The 22,527-nt window shown below is 35.7% G+C and overlaps 1 protein-coding gene across 4 annotated transcripts in view; it reads left to right on the top strand.

The window, feature by feature from the left end:
* Positions 1 to 22,527, top strand: part of EHBP1 (EH domain binding protein 1) — a 491,557-nt gene that overhangs the window by 377,547 nt on the left and 91,483 nt on the right. For 3 of the 4 annotated variants that reach the window (XM_029231704.1, XM_029231706.1, XM_029231705.1), the window contains 3 exons: positions 9,463 to 9,641; positions 10,281 to 10,329; positions 17,925 to 18,827. In XM_029231704.1, coding sequence (XP_029087537.1) covers positions 9,463 to 9,641; positions 10,281 to 10,329; positions 17,925 to 18,827 — 1,131 coding nt within the window. The remainder of the gene's footprint in view (positions 1 to 9,462; positions 9,642 to 10,280; positions 10,330 to 17,924; positions 18,828 to 22,527) is intronic. The other variant, XM_029231707.1, reaches the window with a different exon arrangement.

The raw sequence follows: 22,527 nt of genomic DNA, 5'->3' as shown, positions 1-22,527 counted from the left end.
CAAAAAAAAAAAAAAAAAAAAAAAAGAATGAAATCATGCCATTTGCAGCAACATGGATGGACCTAGAGATTATCATACTGACAGAAGTAAGTCAGAAAGAGAAAGACAAATACCATATGATATCACTTATATGTGGAATCTAAAATATGACACAAATGAATATATCTACGAAACAAAGACTCAACAACATAGAGAACAGACTTGTGGTTATCAAATGGGTGTGGGGGACGGTGGTAGGGGAGTTTGGGATTTGCAGATGCAAACTAGTATATATAGGATGGATAAACAACAAGATCCTACTGTGTAGCACAGGGAACTATATTCAGTATCCTGTGATAAACCAAAATGGGGAAGAATATGAAAAAGAATATATATATATATATATATATATATATGTGTGTGTATGACAGTCATTTTGCTGTACAGCAGAAATTAATACAACATTGTAAATCAACTATAGTTCAATAAATTTTTTTTTAAAAAAGTATCATTAGGAAAAAAAAGATTTGCTTGGATCATGAAATGAGGTGGGAAATTAAACTCATTTTTCTTACTCTCTGGAAGAATTTGTGTAATGTTGGAGATATTTCTTCCTTGAATGTTTGGTGGAATTTATCACTTAAGTCAAAGAATTTTTTATAGGAAGGTATTTAATTACAAATTCAGTTTCTTTAATAGTGATAGAACTCTCCAGGATTTTTATTTCTTCTGGCTATACTTTTCTAGGAATTTGCTTCCCTCTTTTTTTCTTGATCAGTCACACTATAATTTTAAACAATTTTGTCTTTTCAAAGAAGCAACTTTTGGTTTTGTTGATCCTTTTTATTGTATGTTTACCTTCTATTTCATTATTTTTTGCTTTCATCTTTTTTTATTGCGGTTAGTTGCTGTACAATATTATATAAGTTTTAGGTGTACAACAAAGTGATTTACAATTTTTAAAGGTTATGTTTCATTTATAGTTGTTATAAAATATTGGCTATATTCCCTGTGTTGTACAATATGTTTTTGTGCTCTTTATTATTTTATTTTTTCTACTTTTGAGGGTAGAGGGGATCATATTGCTGTTTGGAAGTCTACCAAAAGTGTAGCTCTGTCTCTTAACTCACTCTTCCAGATCAACCATTAAGAAAGGAGAACTGAGAGTTTCACTCACTATGGTTTTCTAGTCTGTCCAGGTCTAGACTTGGACATTTCTTAGAAGGTTGTCTAAAAAGTACTTTTTAAAATTGTTATTTATTTATTTATTTGGTCTTAGTTGCGGCACGTGGGATTTTTCGTGCGGGCGGGCTCTTCGTTGCGGTGTGCGGGCTTCTCTCTAGTTGTAGTGTGTGGGCTCTGTAGTTGCGGTACGCGGGCTTAGTTGCCCCGCGGCATGTGGGATCTTAGTTCCCCGACAAAGGATCCAACCATCGTCCCCTGCTTTGCAAGACAGATTCTTAACCACTGGACCTGCAGGGAAGTCCCCTAAAAAATACTTTGTTCAGCTTTTTAAAAATGTGTTCAGATGTTAGTCCTCCTTTAATGTAAACAGAAGTTCCTCCCAATATGACTTTATTACAGAATAATCTTTCTGATTGTCTAGTAGTAGAATAACAAAGCCTAACTTTCAGTTTTTCTCTGAGAATAAATTGAAATTACTTAAATGAAAACACTTTGAAAAAGGATAGGAACAGTACTGATACAAATATTCTTGTTTTCACCACTGCTGTTGCTTGGGGCTCACCAAATGTTAAATTTATCCAAAGTTCCCTCAACCATTTGCAATAATTTGTGGTTGGGAGAAGACTACCCAGAATCAGTAGTAGGGAGACCAAAATGTCCTGCAGCTTTAGCAATGGTAGTGTGTATCTCATTGCTCTGTACTTAGTTCTAGTTCCAACCAATAATCTAACATACAGCAGAATGCGCAAAGGATTTTACTAATAGAATACTCCTAGGTTTTAAAGTGGTTAGATTGCCTTTTTAAAAATCAATTAATTTAATATACACTGGGGCAGTGATCTAAGTTCTGAAAAAGATAAGTTGCCCGAAGCAATCACTAGTCTCAAAAAAACTTACAGGTTTTACTGAGGTCCTAAAACTACATTATCTCAAAGTGTGAAATGCATGTTGTTTAAGAGAACAGGCTCTGGAATGGGAACACCTTGGTATAGATTCTAACTCCTCCACTTCTAGGTGTATAATGTCAGTTTTCTCAACTGAAATTGGGAATAACAACTATCTCAGAGGAGTTGTAAGATTAAATGAGCTAATCCATGTAAAGATTTTAACATTGTATGTGGGAAATAGTAGGTGCTCAGAATATACTTTAAGAATTAATGAAAAGTTAGTCTTTTTGTAGAAAGAAGAATTGAATATATTGTAGTAAAAATGTTATAAGAGAGACATAAAGAGTCAAAGGAAAATTGAAAAGTGCTCCTACTGACTAGGAGTTGGAAAGAGAGTTCACGTGGGAGATGACAGCTGAACTTAACCTTGAAGGTAGAGTGGAATTGTAGCAGCTGTACTTGGGACAGAAGATATTCCAAGTTGGGTGACAGTCTGTAAGATCAAAGACTGGAAGTGGGGGAGCTGGGAGCTGGCAGGAAACCATAGTGATTTTAGAGAATAATGAGTCATCTAGAGAATAGAAACATTGAAAAAGCTTTGATGTTCAATGCTCAGTATTTTGACATCATTTTGTATGTTCTTGAGAGCCTTTAGAGACTTTGATCTGCACTTTAAGATTGTTGCTATGGCAATGGGTCAAATAAGAGAATTGGAAGAAGGAAAACCTATTTGGAAGATTTTTTTTTTTTTTTTTTTTTTGTGGTACGCAGGGCTCTCACTGCTGTGGCCTCTCCCGTTGCGGAGCACAGGCTCCGGACGCGCAGGCCCAACGGCCACGGCTCACGGGCCCAGCCGCTCCGCGGCATGTGGGATCTTCCCAGACCGGGGCACGAACCCGTGTCCCCTGCATCGGCAGGCGGACTCTCAACCACTGCACCACCAGGGAAGCCCCTATTTGGAAGATTTTGCAATAGCCTAGGCAAAAGAAGATAAATTGCAAAAACTTTACAACAATAAAATCAAAATTGCCTGTGAATTAACTAGTAAAGGATGATAGGTGAAGGAAGAGAGTTAAAGCTGATTCTGAGAGAGTCTAGATGATTGGGACAATATAATTGTAATATCATTTGCAAACATAATAAAAATGAAGCAGGTTATAAGGAAAAAGTATAATTATGGTTTGGGACATATTGAGTCTGAATTTTATGTGGCAGGAAGGACAGCCAGCTGGAAATGTCAACTTGAGATAGTTTTGAACTATAAATGTATATTTGGGAATCATCTGCATGAAAGTGATAGTTGGAATCCTGGGAGTGAATCAATTCAAAGTGTGGAGAGAGAAAACTATTTAGAGCAATACCTAGAGGAATATATGCTTGTATCAGTGGAAGAAGGGGAGACAGCCAAAGAGAAAGCAACTGTAGTCAGAGGAGTAGAGTAGAAGAAAGTGGAATTGAAATTTCTTACAACTGTTGAAACTTAGGAAACTTTGTAACAAGTTATTTGACTAGGTTTCCTGAAAGAGATCCTGTTGCTGTTGTTAGCAAGAATAACTTGGTGGCCTTACTGTCTTTAATACTGCATGTAGTATGCTATGTTAACAGAAATAGTATTTTAATATTATCTATATTAGAGCCTAGAACTGTCAAGTCAAACTGTGGTCTCAAGTCCTAGATCTTCTCTACTCTCACCACTTTAAACTGCCTTAATAATCATGTTGGTTGAAATCTAACTGTAGTTCTCAGTTAAACTGAGATTGTGCAATTTCATCCACACAGTGCCTTGACTGAGAGCAAACTGGATCACCTAATTAAACAGACTCTGATTATTCTGATCCTAAAGTTATAATTAGAATGGATTTTAGATATTTCCTCTCTCAGTGCATAAAAAAGACAACTGTAATATCTGTGCTTTACTTTCCCAACATGTTAAGTAGAGATGCTTTCTCATACATCCGGTCGTTGCAAAAATACAAGAAAGAACTTTTAAATAGTTGTTCCAACATTTGAAATTTGTTTCTACCCTTAATGGCAAGATTTTGGTATCTTTCTTTCTTCGGAAAACAATAAATTACAAAGTCATTCAGAGTTTCTTTTTTTTACCAAACCCATAAAAAAAAGATTGCCAAAAATTCCAAGTACCCCATTTTGCACATAGAGTATCAAGATTATCTTCTAGTTAAAGCAGGGGTCCCCAACCGATAACGGCAGGAGGTGAACGGCCGGTGAGCGAGCAAGGCTTCGTCTGCTGTTCCCCATCGCTCGCATTACCTCCCGAACCATCTCTCCTACCCCCACCCTGTCAGCGGAGAAATTGTCTTCCAGGAAACCAGTCCCTGATGCCAAAAAGGTTGGGGACCGCTGAGTTAAAGCTTGGTTTGCAAAAAAATTTTCCACTGTCTTGAAGAAATTCATGGCGATTCAAATTTCCAAAAGACCCTCAAAAATAGGAATTCAAGTGCTGATACTGTATCAGTGGTAGTATTTATAATTGCAGTTAACATTCACCAAATGGTTACTATGTGCTGTACTTTGTGCTAAATGTTTTGCATGCATTTATTCATTTAACAGTATTTACTGAGTACCTACTATATGCCAGGAACTGTTCTGGGATAGGTTAATAAAAACAAAACAAATTAAAATCCCTGCCCTCATAGCCCTTTTATTTACTGAGGATGGACAGGTAATAAGCAATAAACATAGCCAATAAGTACATTTTGGTAATGACCAAAATAAAGTATGTGGACTATAAGAAGATTATAAATACTATGGAAACATCAGAGTAAGGGAAGGGAAGGTCAGGAGTGCTGGTTTGGGATTGGGCAATAGAGATGGGTTGCATTATTAGATGGGGTGGTCAGAATAGGCCTGATAGAGATGGTTGTATTGGAGTTAATCGTACAACTGGAACAATCTGTGTAAAGGCACTAAGGTGGGACCCCATCTGGAGTATCCAAGGAACAGCAAAGAAGTCAGTTTGGTTCAGAGTGATCAAGGGAGAGAGTGGTAATGAGCATAATGGGTGGAAGGCAAGGAAGGCAGATCTTGTTACTATAACAGCACTGTGAGACAAGTATCATTACAATCCCCCATTTCATAGATGAGGAAGCTGAGACATAGGGAAGTCAAGGAAACTGCCACATACAAAATCAGGAGCCGTCTGTAGCAAGAAACAAGCAGTTTCATCCACTTATATACTGAAGGTTTTGAAATGATATAACTATTTCTTTCTTTCTTACCCTCTGCAAAATATCGGATGAAAGCTCAGCCCTTCTGAAGTGGATGATTCATCAAACAGTGGTTCTACTTCAGTTTTCTTTGTCTGCAACCAACATGATCATTTATAGGGCTTATAATTTCATCAGTTTCTTCCATTACATATGACTTCTTTTTCCTGGCAGTGCAATAAGCATCCCTGTGAGATGTTTTAATACAAGGGTTTTGTGTTAGGATAAATCCAAAGTTTACTTTAGTTCTTCTAGCCTTTTCATATTGAGCCTTCTTAGAAACAAGAATATATTCATAATCATAATGACATGGTAGGTTTTTCTCAATTTTTAAGTACAGAAAGCCACTCTAGATTACAGCATGGTGACAGTGGCATTTGTACTTTACTTATGTACATGCTATTGATGATTAGAATTAATCGGTGTAACGATAGTTGCAGATTATCTGGCCTGTGTACATGCTACACATGCTTGAAATTAATCAATACCTTAATAGTATAATTTGATATAGAAAAACATTTTAATAAAGGCAATCTTTTAAATAAATGTGTTTGTGCCTAGTTCATTGAATCCTTGGCTAGAGGGATTTAAAAATATCTTTTTACCTAAAAGTGACTTTTCACTGTGACTTTCAAATCCCTCTACTCACTTAATCTGGAACTGCAGTGAAGAATGCTCTGTGGACGAGCCAGGGAATCAATGAACTAGTCACAAACACATTTTTGAAAAGATTTTCCATTATTTAAAAGATTGCCTTTATGAAAAGTCACTTTTACATATTTAATAGTTCATTTTAGGACTTCCCCGGTGGTTCAGTGGTTAAGACTCCATGCTTCCACTGCAGGGGGCGTGGGTTCCATCCCGGGCTGGGGAAGTCCCACATGCCTTACAGTGCAGGGCCGGGGGCGGGGGGGTGTCATTTTAATACATGCTAGATTGATAGTTAAAAGAGCTATCACATTTCACAGAACTAGAACAAAAAATTTTGCAATTTGTGTGGAAACACAAAAGACCCTGAATAGCCAAAGCAATCTTGAGAAAGAAAAATGGAGATGGAGGAATCAGGCTCCCTGACTTCAGACTATACTACAAAGCTACAGTAATCAAGACAGTATGGTACTGGCACAAAAACAGAAATATAGAAAGTCCAGAGATAAACCCACGCACATATGGTCACCTTATCTTTGATAAAGGAGGCAAGAATATACAATGGAGAAAAGACAGCCTCTTCAATAAGTCGTGCTGGGAAAACTGGACCGCTACATGTGAAAGAATGAAATTAGAACACTCCCTAACACCATACACAAAAATAAACTCAAAATGGATTAAAGACCTAAATGTAAGGCCCGACACTATCAAACTCTTAGAGGAAAACATAGGCAGAACACTCTATGACATAAATCACAGCAAGATCGTTTTTGACCCACCTCCTAGAGAAATGGAAATAAAAACAAAAATAAACAAATAGGACCTAATGAAACTCAGAAGCTTGCACAGCAAAGGAAACAAACAAGACAAAAAGACAACCCTCAGAATGGGAGAAAATATTTGCAAATGAAGCAACTGACAGAGGATTAATCTCCAAGATTTACAAGCAGCTCATGCAGCTCAATATCAAAAAAACAAACAACCCAATCCAAAAATGGGCAGGAGACCTAAATAGACATTTCTCCAAAGAAGACATACAGATTGCCAACAAACACATGAAAGAATGCTCAACATCACTAATCATTAGAGAAATGCAAATCAAAACTACAATGAGGTATCACCTCACACCAGTCAGAATGGCCATCATCAAAAAATCTACAAAAATAAATGCTGGGGAGGGTGTGGAGAAAAGGGAACCCTCTTGCACTGTTGGTGGGAATGTAAATTGATACAGCCACTATGGAGAACAGTATGGAGGTTCCTTAAAAAACAAAATAGAACTACCGTACGACCCAGCAATCCCATTACTGGGCATATACCTTGAGAAAACCATAATTCAAAAAGACGCATGCACCCCAATATTCATTGCAGCTCTATTTACAATAGCCAGGACATGGAAGCAACCTAAGCATCCATCAACAGATGAATGGATAAAGAAGACGTGGCACATACATACAATGGACTATTACTCAGCCATAAAAAGAAATGAAACTGAGTTATTTGTAGTGAGGTGGATGGACCTAGAGTCTGTCATACAGAGTGAAGTAAGTCAGAAAGAGAAAAACAAATACCATATGCTAACACATATATCTAAAAATCTAAATCTACAAAACAAAAAAAAAATGGTCGTGAAGAACATAGGGGCAAGACGGGAACAAAGACGCAGACCTACTGGAGAATGAACTTGAGGATACGGGGAGGGGGAAGGGTAAGCTGGGACAAAGTGAGACAGTGGCATGGACATATATACACTACCAAACGTAAAACAGGTAGCTAGTGGGAAGCAGCTGCATAGCACAGGGAGATCAGCTCGGTGCTGATCTAGGGTGATCCCTAGAGGGGTGGGATAGGGAGGGTGGGAGGGAGGGAGACGCAAGAGGGAAGAGATATGGGGATATGTGTATATGTATAACTGATTCACTTTGTTATAAAATGGAAACTAACACACCATTGTAAAGCAATTATACTCCAATAAAGATGTTAAAAAAAAAAGCTATCATTTATTCTAAGGTAAATATCCTCCTATATTGGGGATTCTATTTTTTATCTACTTCTTCATATGAAGTAAAACTAACCCAAATTTGCTGATTTTTATGACCTGGAAATTTTTCAACGTTGACTTTGTATAGGTGATCATTTAAAGAACAATGCTTTGCTAGATTCATGGTTGTTTATATAACAATTTGTTAATCAGACAGTTAATAAAAAGTAAGAAATTACATTCTTGGTGTTTCTTACTTGTCTTCCCACAGGAGCAGTGAATACATAAATCATAATTATGTGGGGTTGATTTAAATTGTTTGGCACTAACATCCTTTTGTCAAATGGGGGCATCATTGGTCTTTCTTAAGTAAGCTGTGTGGCAAGAATGGTTTGCTTGTTAAACTCAAATGATATTAGGGGTAAATAATTGTTCTCCTTTCACCTTATTTTAGAGGGCTTCTATTTATGTCTATAGACAGCACTCTTAATTGATAGCAATATTTAAAGTCTAGAAACTTTTAGTAGTTTTTTTTATAGTTTTCAATTATATCAATCTCTAAAGTTACCATCACAAAATGTGATTGTTATTCAGTAAAAGAAAATGACATGGTTTTAAGAATAACAAAAGTTTAGGATAAAAATCTTATTATGAGTCTTTGTTTTGTTGTTATCATTGTTGTTTTAAGTATATGAACAAGGGGAAAAATCAAGTAAATGCTTTAGATTTAAAACACACATCCCCCTACACCCACACACCTAGCTAACCTAATAATATCCAAAAGTAGCCATCAATAATTAGAAGATATTTGGAGCAAATCCAAATTATATACTGATGTGTGCTATTACTACCAACACCTGACTGTCGCTAATAACTAAATCTGTTTTGCCAGAATTAAATTTATATAAGAAGTATGTTTGAATATGGTTATCATTGCACTAAAATGTGTATGATTACTGTATGTATATATATTTTTTGGTTGCACCTCGCGGCCTGCGGGATCTTAGTTCCCCAACCAGGGAATGAACCTGGGCCCCTGCAATGAAAGCACCGAGTCCTAACCACTGGACCACCAGGGAATTCCCAATTACTGTATTTTTAAAAACTATTATTTTGACCTCTTCACCACTAACAATTTGTGCTACAGTTAGACTTCAAAATACATTCTTTTTAATATACTCAAAAAGAAACTATATTTGTACATGATTGCATTTGGGGAAGATTTTTTTAGTATGTGAGAGTTATATAGATATTCAGCCTTAAGTATTTAAATACTTTAATGTTTCCATTAATGTAGCTCTTGGCCTGTTCTTATGTATAACATTAAAATCTTGCATATGTATATCTTTGTCAAGCAGACGCCATAGGCTTAAACTGAAGATAATAACTTAAGATTCATGTCTCCTTTCTTAGAGGTTACAGTTGTCTTGAAGTGACAGTTTTGAAGTACCTAAACTGACATCAAAGTGTTCAAGTGATCCAGTTAGGTCAATTAATGTTAATTTTCAACTTCCATTAAATTATTTTAATGTTTTCCTCTTTTCATTTTTTTTAGCCGAGTCCTATACCAAGTCCTGTTTTGGGACGAAAGCCAAATGCTAGTCAGTCATTGCTTGTATGGTGCAAAGAAGTTACAAAAAATTACCGGGGAGTGAAAATCACCAATTTTACTACATCGTGGAGAAATGGTTTATCTTTTTGTGCAATATTACACCACTTTAGACCAGATTTAATGTAAGTAGAAACACTTTCCATTCCTATAAATATTTTGTAAATAATAAAGTTTTATAAAAAAAAGAAACAAACCATAAAATAATTTCTTAGCACATGTCCTGAAATACTTGATTTTTTTTTTTTATCACCCATACTCTTGCTTTTTGGGAGAAGAAGTATATCCCAGAAAGAAAAGTTGTTCCTTCTTGATGCCTAAAAACAATCTTTTCTGTTTTAAAAGAGCATATTTTTTTCCTTAATCTCGTACAAAAAACTGACTTCAAATTATTATGAAAATTGTGTTAGTGTTAAAATGAGATGAGACAGATAAGCCTGTATCTCTTTATACATTGACAACAAGGGGTTACCTCATGGTGAATTTGGTTGTCCAGGCTAGTCTCTGGTCCCCTACCTTAACTTCTCTTTTAGATGGAAAGCTTCAGGCATTGGAACTTGTAATCACTGTTATTTATTAATTTATTTATTTATTTATTTATTTCCTTAATTTTCCACACTATTAGTTTTGTTGATAGAATTGCTGTGAAATTGCTAGTTACTCTTTGGTATTATTGAATGTCAAATTTTAAGATTCAGTTTGTTTTAAAAACAGCTGTTTTTATCAATTACTGTATGTACCTACTGTGCCATTTTCTCCCTCAGTGACTACAAGTCTCTGAATCCTCAAGACATTAAAGAGAACAACAAAAAGGTAAGAATTGCCAAAGAAAAAAAACACATAGTGTCAATTTTGGCTTCTCCTCAGGCATTTATTAATTTGGGGAAAGTGAGGTTGTTTTGTGAGGTCCTAACTATAGCTCACAGAAGGTAGTCTGTTTCCTAAAGTTCCAGTAGGATGCATGGTTTACTCTAGTTTGTCATGGCCTTTAAAAATCACAAGTGCCAGACTGGCATCAGATTATAATAATATGTATGAACTTCATAAACTGTTAAATGTTTGTTAAAGCATGTTGCTTTTATTTAGCTCTTAGCAAGATTTAGCTTTTAAAAAGTGCAATCCAAACTGTTGTGCCATGAGTTTAGAAAAACCTGTTGGGAGGGGATGAAAGCAGGAGCCTGATGGGTATGCAAAAAAAAATCCATATGTTCCCAGAGGCAAAAAGATTGAACATTGGTTCTTTTTTTTTTTTTTTCTTTTTTTCCCCCTTTTTTCCCCCTTTTTCTGGTAAACTGTGCAGTTTTTTTCCACATAATTAATTAATGTACTGAGGTCAGAGCTTCCCAATTGGTGTGGGGAAGATACTGATCCTTTCAGTCCTCAGGGTAGCTGCACAGGCCTGAGCTGCTAGAGCTGTCTGGGCCAGCTGACTGTGGCTGCAGGCTGACTTAACTATGTACCCCCAAATGCAGCACGATATTACAATTTTCTGTGTGCACCACAACATAAAAAAGGAGGAAGCACCTATCTCAGCATACAGCAGGTACTCATTTAATGCTTTTTTTCCTGCTGAATTGAATTCTTCAACTGAAAAGTGTTGCCTTAGAGCAAGAGTTCTTAACCTGGGAGCTATGGATAGAATTCAGGGGATCCTTGATCATGGCTAGGGAAAAAAAAAATTATTTTCTCATTTCTTTAACTGAAATTTAGCATTTTCTTCAATTATCAATTTAAACAACAAACCACTGTAGTATTAGCCATGCCTGAGACTTTTTCACCTTTAGAATCTCAGATATTTTCATATCACTTTACAGTTGCAAATATCTACAGCTACCTTTTAAGCTCATCACTTCTTCATAATTGTAGCAGTTTGTACATCCATAAGAAGCACATTTGTTTCTCAAATTCCATTTTCCTAATATTTTCAAATACTTATTTTTCAATAATTGGTTTCTTGTGTAATCATATGGGGTTTTTTGGGGGGTTTTTTTGTTTTTTTTCGGTATGCGGGCCTCTCACTGTTGTGGCCTCTCCTGCTGCGGAGCACAGGCTCCAGACGCGCAGGCTCAGCGGCCATGGCTCACGGGCCCAGCCGCTCCACGGCATGTGGGATGTTCCTGGACCAGGGCACGAACCCATGTCCCCTGCATCGGCAGGTGGACTCTCAACCACTGCGCCACCAGGGAAGCACCATATGTATTTTTTTAACTTTTTATTTTATATTGGAGTATAGCCGATTAACAATGTTGTGATAGTTTCAGGTGCACAGCAGAGGGGCTCAACCATACATACATACACATGTATCCATTCTCCCCCAAACTCCCCTCCCATCCAGGCTGCCACATAACATTGAGCAGAGTTCCCTGTACTATACAATAGGTCCTTGTTGGTTATCCATTTTAAATATAGCAGTGTGTACATGTTGTTCCCCAACTCCCTAACTATCCCTTCCCCTCATCCTTCCCCGCTGGTAACCATAAATTCATTCTCTAAGTCTGTGAGTCTGTTTCCGTTTTGTAAATAAGTTCATTTGTATCATTTCTTTTTAGATTCCCATATAAGGGATATCATATGATATTTCTCTTTCTCTGTCTGACTTACTTCACTCAGTATGACAATCTCTAGGTCCATCCATGTTGCTGCAAATGGCATTATTTCATTCTTTTTAATGGCTCAGTAATATTCCATTGTATATATATACCACATCTTCTTTATCCATTCCTTTGTCAATGGAATAGATAAAGGTTGCTTCCATGTCTCAGCTATTGTAAACAGTGCTACAATGAACACTGAGGTGCATGTATTCTTTCAGACCATGTTTTTCTCTGGATATATGCCCAGGAGTGGGATTGCAGGGTCATATGGTAGCTCTATTTTTAGTTTTTTAAGGAACTTCCATACTGTTCTCCATAGTGGCTGTACCAATTTACATTCCCACCAGCAGTGTAGGAGGGTTCCCTTCTCTCCACATCCTCTCCAGATTTTATCATTTGTGGATTTTTTGATGATAGCCGTTTTGACTGGTGTGAGGTGATATCTCATTGTAGTTTTGATTTGCATTTCTCTAATAATTAGCAATGTTGAACATCTTTTCCTGTGCCTCTGGGCCATCTGTATGTCTTTGGTGAAATGTCTATTTATGTCTTCTGCCCATTTTTTGATTCAGTTGTTTGTTTTGATAATATGAAGCCTCATGGGCTGTTTTTAAATTTTGGAGACTTGTTGGTCACATCATTTGCAAATATTTTCTCCTAATCTGTGGGTTGTCTTTTTATTTTGGTTATGGTTTCCTTTGATGTGCAAAAGCTTTTGAGTTTAATTAGGTCCCATTTGTTTATTTTTGTTTTTATTTCCATTATTCTGGGAGACAGATCGAAAAAGATATTGATGCAATTTATGTTAGAGAGTGTTCTGCCTATGTGTTCCTCTAGGAGATTTCTAGTGTCCAGTCTCACATCTAGGTCTTTAATCCATTTTGAGCTTATTTTTGTGTATGGTGTTAAAGAATGATTTAATTTCGTTTTTTTACATGTAGCTGTCCAGTTTTCCCAGCACTATTTGTTGAAGAGACTGTCTTTCCACCTTGTGTAGTCTTGCCTCATTTGTCGTAGATTAATTGACCATAGGTGCATGGGTTTATTTCTGGGCTTTCTGTCCTGTTCCACTTATCTATATTTCTGTTTTTGTGCCAGTACCATACTGTTTTGATGACTGTAGCTTTGTAGTATAGTCTGAAGTCAGCCTGACTCCTCCAGCTCCGTTTTTCTTTCTCAATATTGCTTTGGCTATTTGGGGTCTTTTGTGTCTCCATACAAAGTTTAAGATTTTTTGTTCTAGTTCTGTGAAAAATGCCATTGGTAATTTGTTAAGGATTGCATTGAATCTGTAGATTGCCTTGGGTAGTATAGTCATTTTGACAATATTGATTCTTCCAATCCATGAACATGGTATATCTTTCCATCTGTTAGTGCCTTCTTCGATTTCTTTCATCAGAGTCTTACAGTTTTCAGAGTACAGGTCTCTTGTCTCCTTAGGTAGGTTTATTCCTAGGTAATTTATTCTTTTTGATGGGATGGTAAATGGGATTGTTTCTTGAATTTCTCTTTCTGATCTTTTGTTGTTAGTGTATAGAAATGCAACAGATTTCTGTGTATTAATTTTGTAACCTGCAACTTTACCATATTCATTGATGCGCTCTAGTAGTTTTCTGGTAGCATCTTTAGGATCTTCTGTGTATGGTATCATGTCATCTGCAAACAGTGACAGTTTAACTTCTTCTTTTCCAATTTGGATTCCTTTTATTTATTTTTCTTCTCTGATTGCTGTAGCTAGGACTTCCAAAACTATGTTGAATAAAAGTGGCAAGAGTGGACCTCCTTGTCTTGTTCCTGATCTTAGAGGACATGCTTTCAGCTTTTCACCATTGAGTATGATGTTAGGTGTAGCTTTGTCATATATTGCCTTTATTATGTTGAGGTAGGTTCCCTCTATGTGCACTTTCTGGAGAGTTTTTATCAAAACTGTGTGCTGAATTTTGTCAAAAGAGTAATCATATGTATTTTATACACATCATAACATTATTCTGAGAAGGGGTTCATTGCCAAAAGAATTCATGGGCCAAAGTCATTAATAACCTCTAGTCTAGGCTAAAGTTTTTAATTTACTTTAAATAGTTAAAACCACCAGTGAGAAAAAGACTATAAAGGGAACCTTGATAAAAGTTCAATTAACAGATGAGAATTTAAATCAACTTTTGTTTTTACTTTTATTGCTCTCTAAAACCAAAAATTTATATTTCCATTAAAGAATTCTTGTTTCTTTGCAAATGCATGATGCTGGCTCCAGAGAAAAACATTTAAAAGCAGTCAGTTTTTTTAATTGAAATATGCTATTAGAAAAGATAATCTTTAAAAATCAGTATAATTTTCTTTATAGAAATCATGCTTCAAAATAAGACATTCTCTTGAATTATTTCTTGTATGATTTTGAAGAGCCTGTGTCTGTCAAAGCAAAATGCCTTATTTTTCGTCAATTAAGTTATACAGTTGGCCCTCTGTGTCCATGGATGTGGAACTCACAGATACAGAGGGCTGGCTGTATTCTACCATTTTACATAAGGGACTTGAGCATCCCCAGATTTGATATCTGCAGGGGGTGTTGGAATTAGTCCCCCATGGATACCAAGAGACAACTGTATCTTTAGATATGACAGTTCTTTACCTGCATTTTCTTGCATTTGAATAAGCAAATTTAAATGCAGACAAGAGCATTAGAAAATAAACCATTATTATTTTTTATAAAGTGAAGCTTTCAAGTTACTGTTTAAAATTTTGAAAAGCAAACATTTTTTATTTCACCTAGCTATATATTTTTAAAGAGTGTGAGGAATCTCATTAGGGCTTAAGTTATACTTCTTTACATTATTTTCTTCAGAAATTTAATAATGATGAACATACCTTGGATTTATATATTATTACAAAGAGAAATATATCTCATTAAAATTTTTTCTCAATTAAATCTTAAAGGGCAGATGATTATAGCTTTTTTTTTTTTTTTTGCGGTACGTGGACCTCTCACTGTTGTGGCCTCTCCCATTGCGGAGCACAGGCTCCGGACGCGCAGGCTCAGCGGCCGTGGCTCACAGGCCCAGCCGCTCCGCGGTATGTGGGATCTTCCCAGACCAGGGCACGAACCCATGTCCCCTGCATCGGCAGACGGACTGTCAACCACTGTGCCACCAGGCGAGCCCTAGCTTTTTTTAATAAATTTACTTATTTATTTCTGGCTGCCTTGGGTCTTCGTTGGTGCATGCGGGCCTTCTCTAGTTGTGGCCAGCAGGGACTACTCTTCGTTGTGGTGCATGGACTTATTGTGGTGGCTTCTCTTGTTGCAGAGCCTGGGCTCTAGGCACACGGGCTTCAGTAGTTGTGGTACATGGGCTTCAGTAGTTGTGGCTCACGGGCTCTAGAGTGCAGGCTCAGTAGTTGTGGCGCATGGGCTTAGTTACTCTGCAGCATGTGGGATCTTCCCGGACCAGGGCTCGAACTCGTGTCCCCTGCATTGGCAGGTGGATTCTTAACCACTGCGCCACCAGGGAAGTCCCAATTATAGCTTTTTGAAAGGATTTTAATTTAGATGATCCCATTCATTGCACAAGTCAATACATAATTGTTGTTATACTTTCCTTTTCATCACTTTGCAACTTCTTTTTTTTTTTAACATTTATTTATTTATTTGGGTGTTCTGGGTCTTAATTGAGGCACGTGGGATCTTTAGTTGTGGCATGCAGAATCTAGTTCCCTGACCAGAGACCAAACCTAGGCCCCTGCATTGGGAGCATGGAGTGTTAACCACTGGACTACCAGGGAAGTCCCACAACTTCTTACCTGATATCTACATTGAGTATCATTTGCTACCTACAGACTTATTTCTGGCTTTACACAGTTCTTCCGGGTAACCCCATCTGCTCTTAATTGGACTTAAAACAGTACAAGAAACAATGCCTGTGTCTTAAGTTCCATGCAGATGCATAACATAACTGGCAGTGACTCCTTACCAATTAAATAACATCTAGCAATGAATAAGACTATTTTCTTTTAAAGACCTCTTTTTTCTCCACACGCAGCTAAAAAGACAGTAGGTAATTGACTATCGCAGAAGAGGCTAACCTATGGGAAAATGCCTTTATAAAGTCTTGACCTCACTTACAAGAAATCTGGTTTGTTTTTAAATTTCTTTTAGTGCAATTAGTGTGCATAAAATGAATTGCTACATGAAACAAAATACCAGCAGGTGATTCCCCACAAGTAAGCTAATCATTTTCCCAGGTCTGTAAAAAGTGCTGAATAAAAATGGTATTTACCTGTGACATCTGATCTTAACCAATATGTCAGTGTTTTAGATAATTGGGAAATGTTTAGAATACTGCCTGTGGTGCTTTTCCTGATGGTCTACAATTGATGTCTGTCAATCAAGTTGTCAGGACTCATGAGGAAGAAAATGACTTTAATTTTCCTAAAACATGTAAAATAACAAACAGGCCCAAACATGCACACCAACTGAGCCATTCTCTCAAGTAAATATTTTGAGGTACCTATACTATAAAGCATAGTGCTGTGAAAATTGAAGAGGTTTTAATATCACAATTTATTTTTCATTTTCTTTCTTATTCCATAACATTTATTAAACTACAGGAAGAATACAAGAATTAAATTCAAAGGTAGAAATGCACTGTAACATGTATATGCAAAAGACTGATTCCTTCTGAATTGTTACATAATTTCCTAAACTTTCTTTTTAGAAAAACTTTGAGTTATGATCCTATATCTGGGTTGTTACAAAGATGAGACATTTTATATCCCAAAGCAAGAATATAACTAGAGGGTCCTTAGTTTTTCCAAGAGTATATCTAAATGTTTAGCCATATTTTTAGTGCTTCCTAGCAACACAATGCTGTTTTCAAGGGTTAGTTCAGGATAGTAATAATTAATTGTAAATTGAGAAACAGCTTTGATTCTTCAAAACTAGAAAAACCTGATGTGCCACAGTCATTTAAAGGCTAACAAAGTTATACAGTGCAGCCTCACATTCTAAACTAGGTTGTACTACTCAAAACATTTCCTTCTTTCCAAAATGGATGAAGTGAAAATGAAGTCACTCTTCTCATTATGAAAATCAATCTTAATTGGGTGTTTTAAAAATGTTTCTATGTTTCTAGACTTAAGTAGCACTTACTTATATTTTATACCAGGCAATCTAGGAGTTAGTTCTTTTGGGATATCTACCTGTATTTTATCTTCACAAATCACTGCAATTACATGACCACTGAAAAGAGGGGTTAATAGGAACAATAAAGCTCCAGATGAATTATTATTTCTTTATATCCTAGTTCTTTATCACAAAAGTCTATTCTAAGTTTTTTTGTTTGTTTTAACTCTCATTTTTGCTTGTTTTCTTTATTGGAGAAGAACATTTCAATTGTTATTAACTAATAAAAATGTTTTACTCTTGGATCTACCAAACTTTTACAAATTTCCAACTTGGAATGTTGCTCTGTTCATGTGGCATAATGTCAGTGGCATAATGTCAGTAACATAATGTACCCTCCAATAGCAACAAAAAGCCAGTAAAATTTTGCTTGTTTTTTTAAAATGGTAACTGAATTGTGTTTTATTTTTAACTCTTTTTTGAGGTGTAATTGCCATATAACAGTACCTCAGTCTCAAGTGTACAACATAATGATTTGATATTTGTATACATTGTGAAATGCTCACCACAGTAAGTCTAGTTAACATCTGTTATTTTGCTGTTTTTAAAATGTGATGATGTTTTAAGCTTCTTTAAAAAAGTTAAAATGTATGGATTGTCTGAACTCTTCAATATATCTTCTGTTTTTCTTTCCTCTGAAGGCATATGATGGATTTGCCAGCATAGGAATTTCCCGGTTATTGGAACCTTCTGATATGGTTTTATTAGCAATTCCTGACAAACTGACTGTTATGACCTATCTCTATCAAATTAGGGCACATTTCAGTGGGCAAGAGTTAAATGTTGTTCAAATAGAAGAAAATAGCAGTAAAAGCACATATAAAGTTGGAAACTATGAAACAGATACAAATAGTTCTGTTGATCAGGAAAAATTCTATGCAGAGCTTAGTGATCTGAAACGGGAGTCTCAACTGCAGCAGCCTACCAGCGGAGGGGTAGACTTCTTATCCCAGGATGACTCTGTATTTGTAAATGATAGTGGGGTTGGAGAGTCAGAAAGTGAACACCAGACTCCTGATGATCATCTCAGTCCAAGCACAGCTTCCCCTTACTGTCGCAGGACTAAAAGTGACACAGAACCCCAAAAGTCCCAGCAGAGCTCTGGAAGGACTTCAGGATCCGATGACCCTGGAATATGTTACAGTACAGATTCAAACCATGCACAAGTTTTGTTAGGCAAGAAGAGACTATTGAAAACAGAGACTTTAGAATTAAGTGACTTATACAATAGTGATAAGAAGAAGGATGTGTCTCCACCCTTTATTTGTGAGGAGACCGATGAGCAAAAGCTTCAGGATATAGACATCAGTAGTAACTTGGAGCAAGAAAAATTAGAGAATTCCAGACCCTTAGAATGCAGATCAGATCCTGAATCACCTGTGAAAAAAACAAGTTTATCTCCCACTTCTAAACTTGGATATTCGTACAATAGAGATGCAGACCTTGCCAAGAAAAAACGTAATTCCCTGAGGCAGACAGAGTCTGATTCAGATGCTGATAGAACCATCTTAAATCATGCAAATCATTCTGCAAAAACAGTCCAGGTAAGTGAGTTAGAATGATGAATACATATATGTAGTAAATAGTTATTCTTTTTTGTTGTTTCTTTTTGTATTCATAGACTACTTTACAAATGATTAAAGGTGAAGTATAATTTCCCATTTTAGAAAAACCTGAAATATACCTGCTCTTCATTTAAAGTTTATAATATTTTAAGCCTATAAATAAATCCCAATTTCAAGATTGAAGAATAAAGAATGTCAGCTTTTCAAATCAAAATGTTATTAACCTATAAAAATATTTTACAGAATAAGTGAAAGCTATTTCAGTATTCCATTTTGTAAGCATATCATTCTGGAAATGTATAATGCCAAATTAAAATATTTCCCATTTACAGCATTTTCTTCAAATATTTTAGTTGCATTGCAATTGGTAATTTTAGTCCCATCATTATTTGTGGTTAAAAATCCCAGTAACATCGAAATTTCTCCCCATGTGGGGAATATGGCATGGATTTAATTGAATCTATGGTGCCATCAGTGATAAGATATACCATTATTTTATGTACAACAAAGAAAGAAAAACACTGCCAATAAATTATGATACATGGTTTTCTTATCACATAGAATTTTTATTTTATACCTAGTGAAAGAGTTCTTTTAGTCTTATTTAGGCATGGATTTTTTAATCATATAATGCTCTTATGTATACATAAAAAGGAATTTTTTAGCAAAATAAATTGGTTAAGGTATAATCAATTTAGAATTAGAGTTTAGACTCTAACTCTTATGAATCACTTTGTGATATAGAGTTGTCGGTGTTCCTGTTTTTCCACATAGTATTGTCCTCTATGCCATCAAAAGCCTGATGTTACAACAGTGGTTCTCAAAGTATGATCTGGGGACCTCTCAGGCTCTCCAAGACTCTTTCTGAGAGTCCCCAAAGTTGAAACTATTTTCATAACAATACTAGAACTTTATTTACCTTTTGCACTTTCATTCTGTCACAAGTGTACAATGGTGTTTTCTGGAGGCTACATGGTTTGTGATATCTCAAGAGACTGAATACAGAAGTAGATATGAGTATATAGCTGCCCTCAATTAAGGCAGATATTAAAGATTGATTTGCAAAAAATGTAAAATAGTGCTGTTCTTCTCAGTTTTGTTTTTTAGTGTAGTTATTTTTATTAGAATATGTTAACATCTAATGGGTTTATTATAGCTATTTTAAAGGAATGAATAAGTAAATATTAAAAAAAATTTTTCCATTTAATTTCCAAAATGACAAATATCTATAGATGTAGCCCACATAAGCTAAAGCTTTTGGGGATCCTCAATTTTTAAGCATATAAAGGGATTCTGAGACCAGAAAGGTTGAGAACCTCTGAATTACAGCATTTCTTCACAGTTGTCTCTCAGATTTTCTTCTCAGTAATACTCACTGATAATGGCACTTTCTTTTAATTTTTTTTAAAATTATTTTTGGCTGTGTTGGGTTTTTGGTGCTGCATGCAGGCTTTCTCTAGTTGCGGCGAGTGGGGGCTACTCTTCATTGTGATGCGTGGGCTTCTCATTGCAGTGGCTTCTCGTTGCAGAGCATGGGCTCTAGGCACATGGGCTTCAGTAGTTGTGGCATGTGGGCTCAGTAGTTGTGGTGCATGGCTTAGTTGCCCCGCGGCATGTGGGATCTTTCTGGACCAGGGCTTGAACCCGTGTCCCTGGCATTGACAGGCGGATTCTTAACCATTGCGCCACCAGGGAAGTCCCAATAGCACTTTCTTAACCTTTCTGGTAGGTCCTAACAAAAGATTTTCAGACAATAACCTGGAGTTCTGTTGCATTCTCAAATAGTACTCAAGGGGTTGTTAAATGAAACATCAAGGAATTATAGTCTTGCCACCAGAATTATCAAGCACATGCATGTGTAGGTACTGATGACTATGTCTTAACTACCACCTATATGACAGAGATATAAAATGTCATCAATTTTGTTTTCAGAGGTATTAAAATGTGCATCTTAGAATCAAAGAAATATAATAGCTAACAAAGCAAGCCCCTGTTCTCCTAATCAGAAATCTCAAATCAAATGTTCTAAGTACCTAAACTTTCAGAGTATCATAGTGTCCCTACAGAGTAGATAATCATTAAACATATAGTGACTGACATTTGCAGAATTTGGTGAGCCTAAATTTGAATATCAATACAGATTTTTCTCGTAAACCAGATTTTTAAGGTAAAAATGTTTAGTTAAATCTGGAAATTGATTAGTGTTTAAAAATGCTCTGAATTACGACTCAGTAAACCTGGATTCTTATCTTGGCTCTCATCTTGGCTCCAGTAATTACCAGTGTGACATGTTAACTAGCCATTTAAATTCTTTAAATCTTATTTTCTAAGTATGTTAAATGAAATAATCTCTGAGAGCCCTTTAAACTCTAAAACTCTGTCGTGCTGTGATTCTGTTCAGGTGATTTAAGTGATGTACAGTAAATCCACAGGATGATAGAAGGAGCATCTATTTACAACTCCATATATGTTTATTTGTTGGCAATTGGTTACTGGTTAGAATTTTGCTTAGGGTAAATTTTTTAAAATTTTTGGCAGAAGTGTTCATTGCCTGGTACCGAAAATTGTAGTATAGGTGTTAATACTTGATAAGTTTTATATTGTAGCTAAATTTTGTTTTTCTTTTGTATACTGTATTTTATTGATTCTAAGACATACATTTTTTACATTTTAACTTCTCTGAAATCAAGATGTTACTTATAATAATATGTTAGAGTTTAACTGACAGTGTTCTTTCTTAGAAACTCATAAAATAATAGTGAGTCTAATAATTAATAGCCTCTGATTAGAGGAAATTTGATAATTTAATGTGACTGTATAGGCTTAACAAGTCAGAATGTTGCCCATTTGAGTGGCTGATACATGTGATGACCATTATATATCTTACACATATCTCAGACTTTACAACCCATGAGGTGAGTGGTTGGTGCCTGTTATACATATATGGGAGAACCAAGATCTACAGAGTTGCCTTAAGGTCATATAATAAATGTTAAAAGTTTGAATTCAAAACCAGCCTTGTCTGACTTCAAAGTCTGTGCCCCTGAACTTTATGCTCACAATATCTCTTTGGTTTTGGCCATAACAGCACTAAAAATAATTATAGCCCAGATGTAAAATAATCAACAATTACATTAAGTCCCTTAACAGTGTTTACCCCATTAGATTCTCCAGGACTTTTTCCTAAGGAGATAATAAGAACTGTATACAATAATTTACATATAAAGATGTTCACAAAAGCATTGTTTATGATAGTAAAAAATTATAAACAGCCTAAATATCCAATAATATAAGACAAGTTAAAGTATGACATGTTCATATTAATAGAATGCTAGGTAGACAGTTTAAAATCATGTTTTCAAAGAAATATTTAAGGATATGAGAAAATGCTCATAATATTTAGACTATTAAGTGGAAAAAAGCATTATTCTACAATGATTATCCCTGGGTGCCGGGATTGCTAATTTTTAAAAAATATTTCTTTTTTTAAAATTGAGTTGTAATTCATGTATTGTATTATCTTCAGGTGTACAACATAATGATTCAATATTTGTATCTATTGCAAAATGTTCACCACAATAAGCCAAGTTAATATCAGTTACCATACATAGTTGCAAAAGTTTTTATTTTCCTTGTGATAAGAACTTTGGAGATCTACTCTCTTAGCAACCTTCAAATA

This window comes from Monodon monoceros, unplaced genomic scaffold (genome assembly GCF_005190385.1).
Source record: "Monodon monoceros isolate NGI ecotype Baffin Bay Population unplaced genomic scaffold, NGI_Narwhal_1 Super_Scaffold_19, whole genome shotgun sequence".
Classification (NCBI taxonomy): domain Eukaryota; kingdom Metazoa; phylum Chordata; class Mammalia; order Artiodactyla; family Monodontidae; genus Monodon; species Monodon monoceros.
This window is presented reverse-complemented; position numbering and strand designations above follow the sequence as displayed.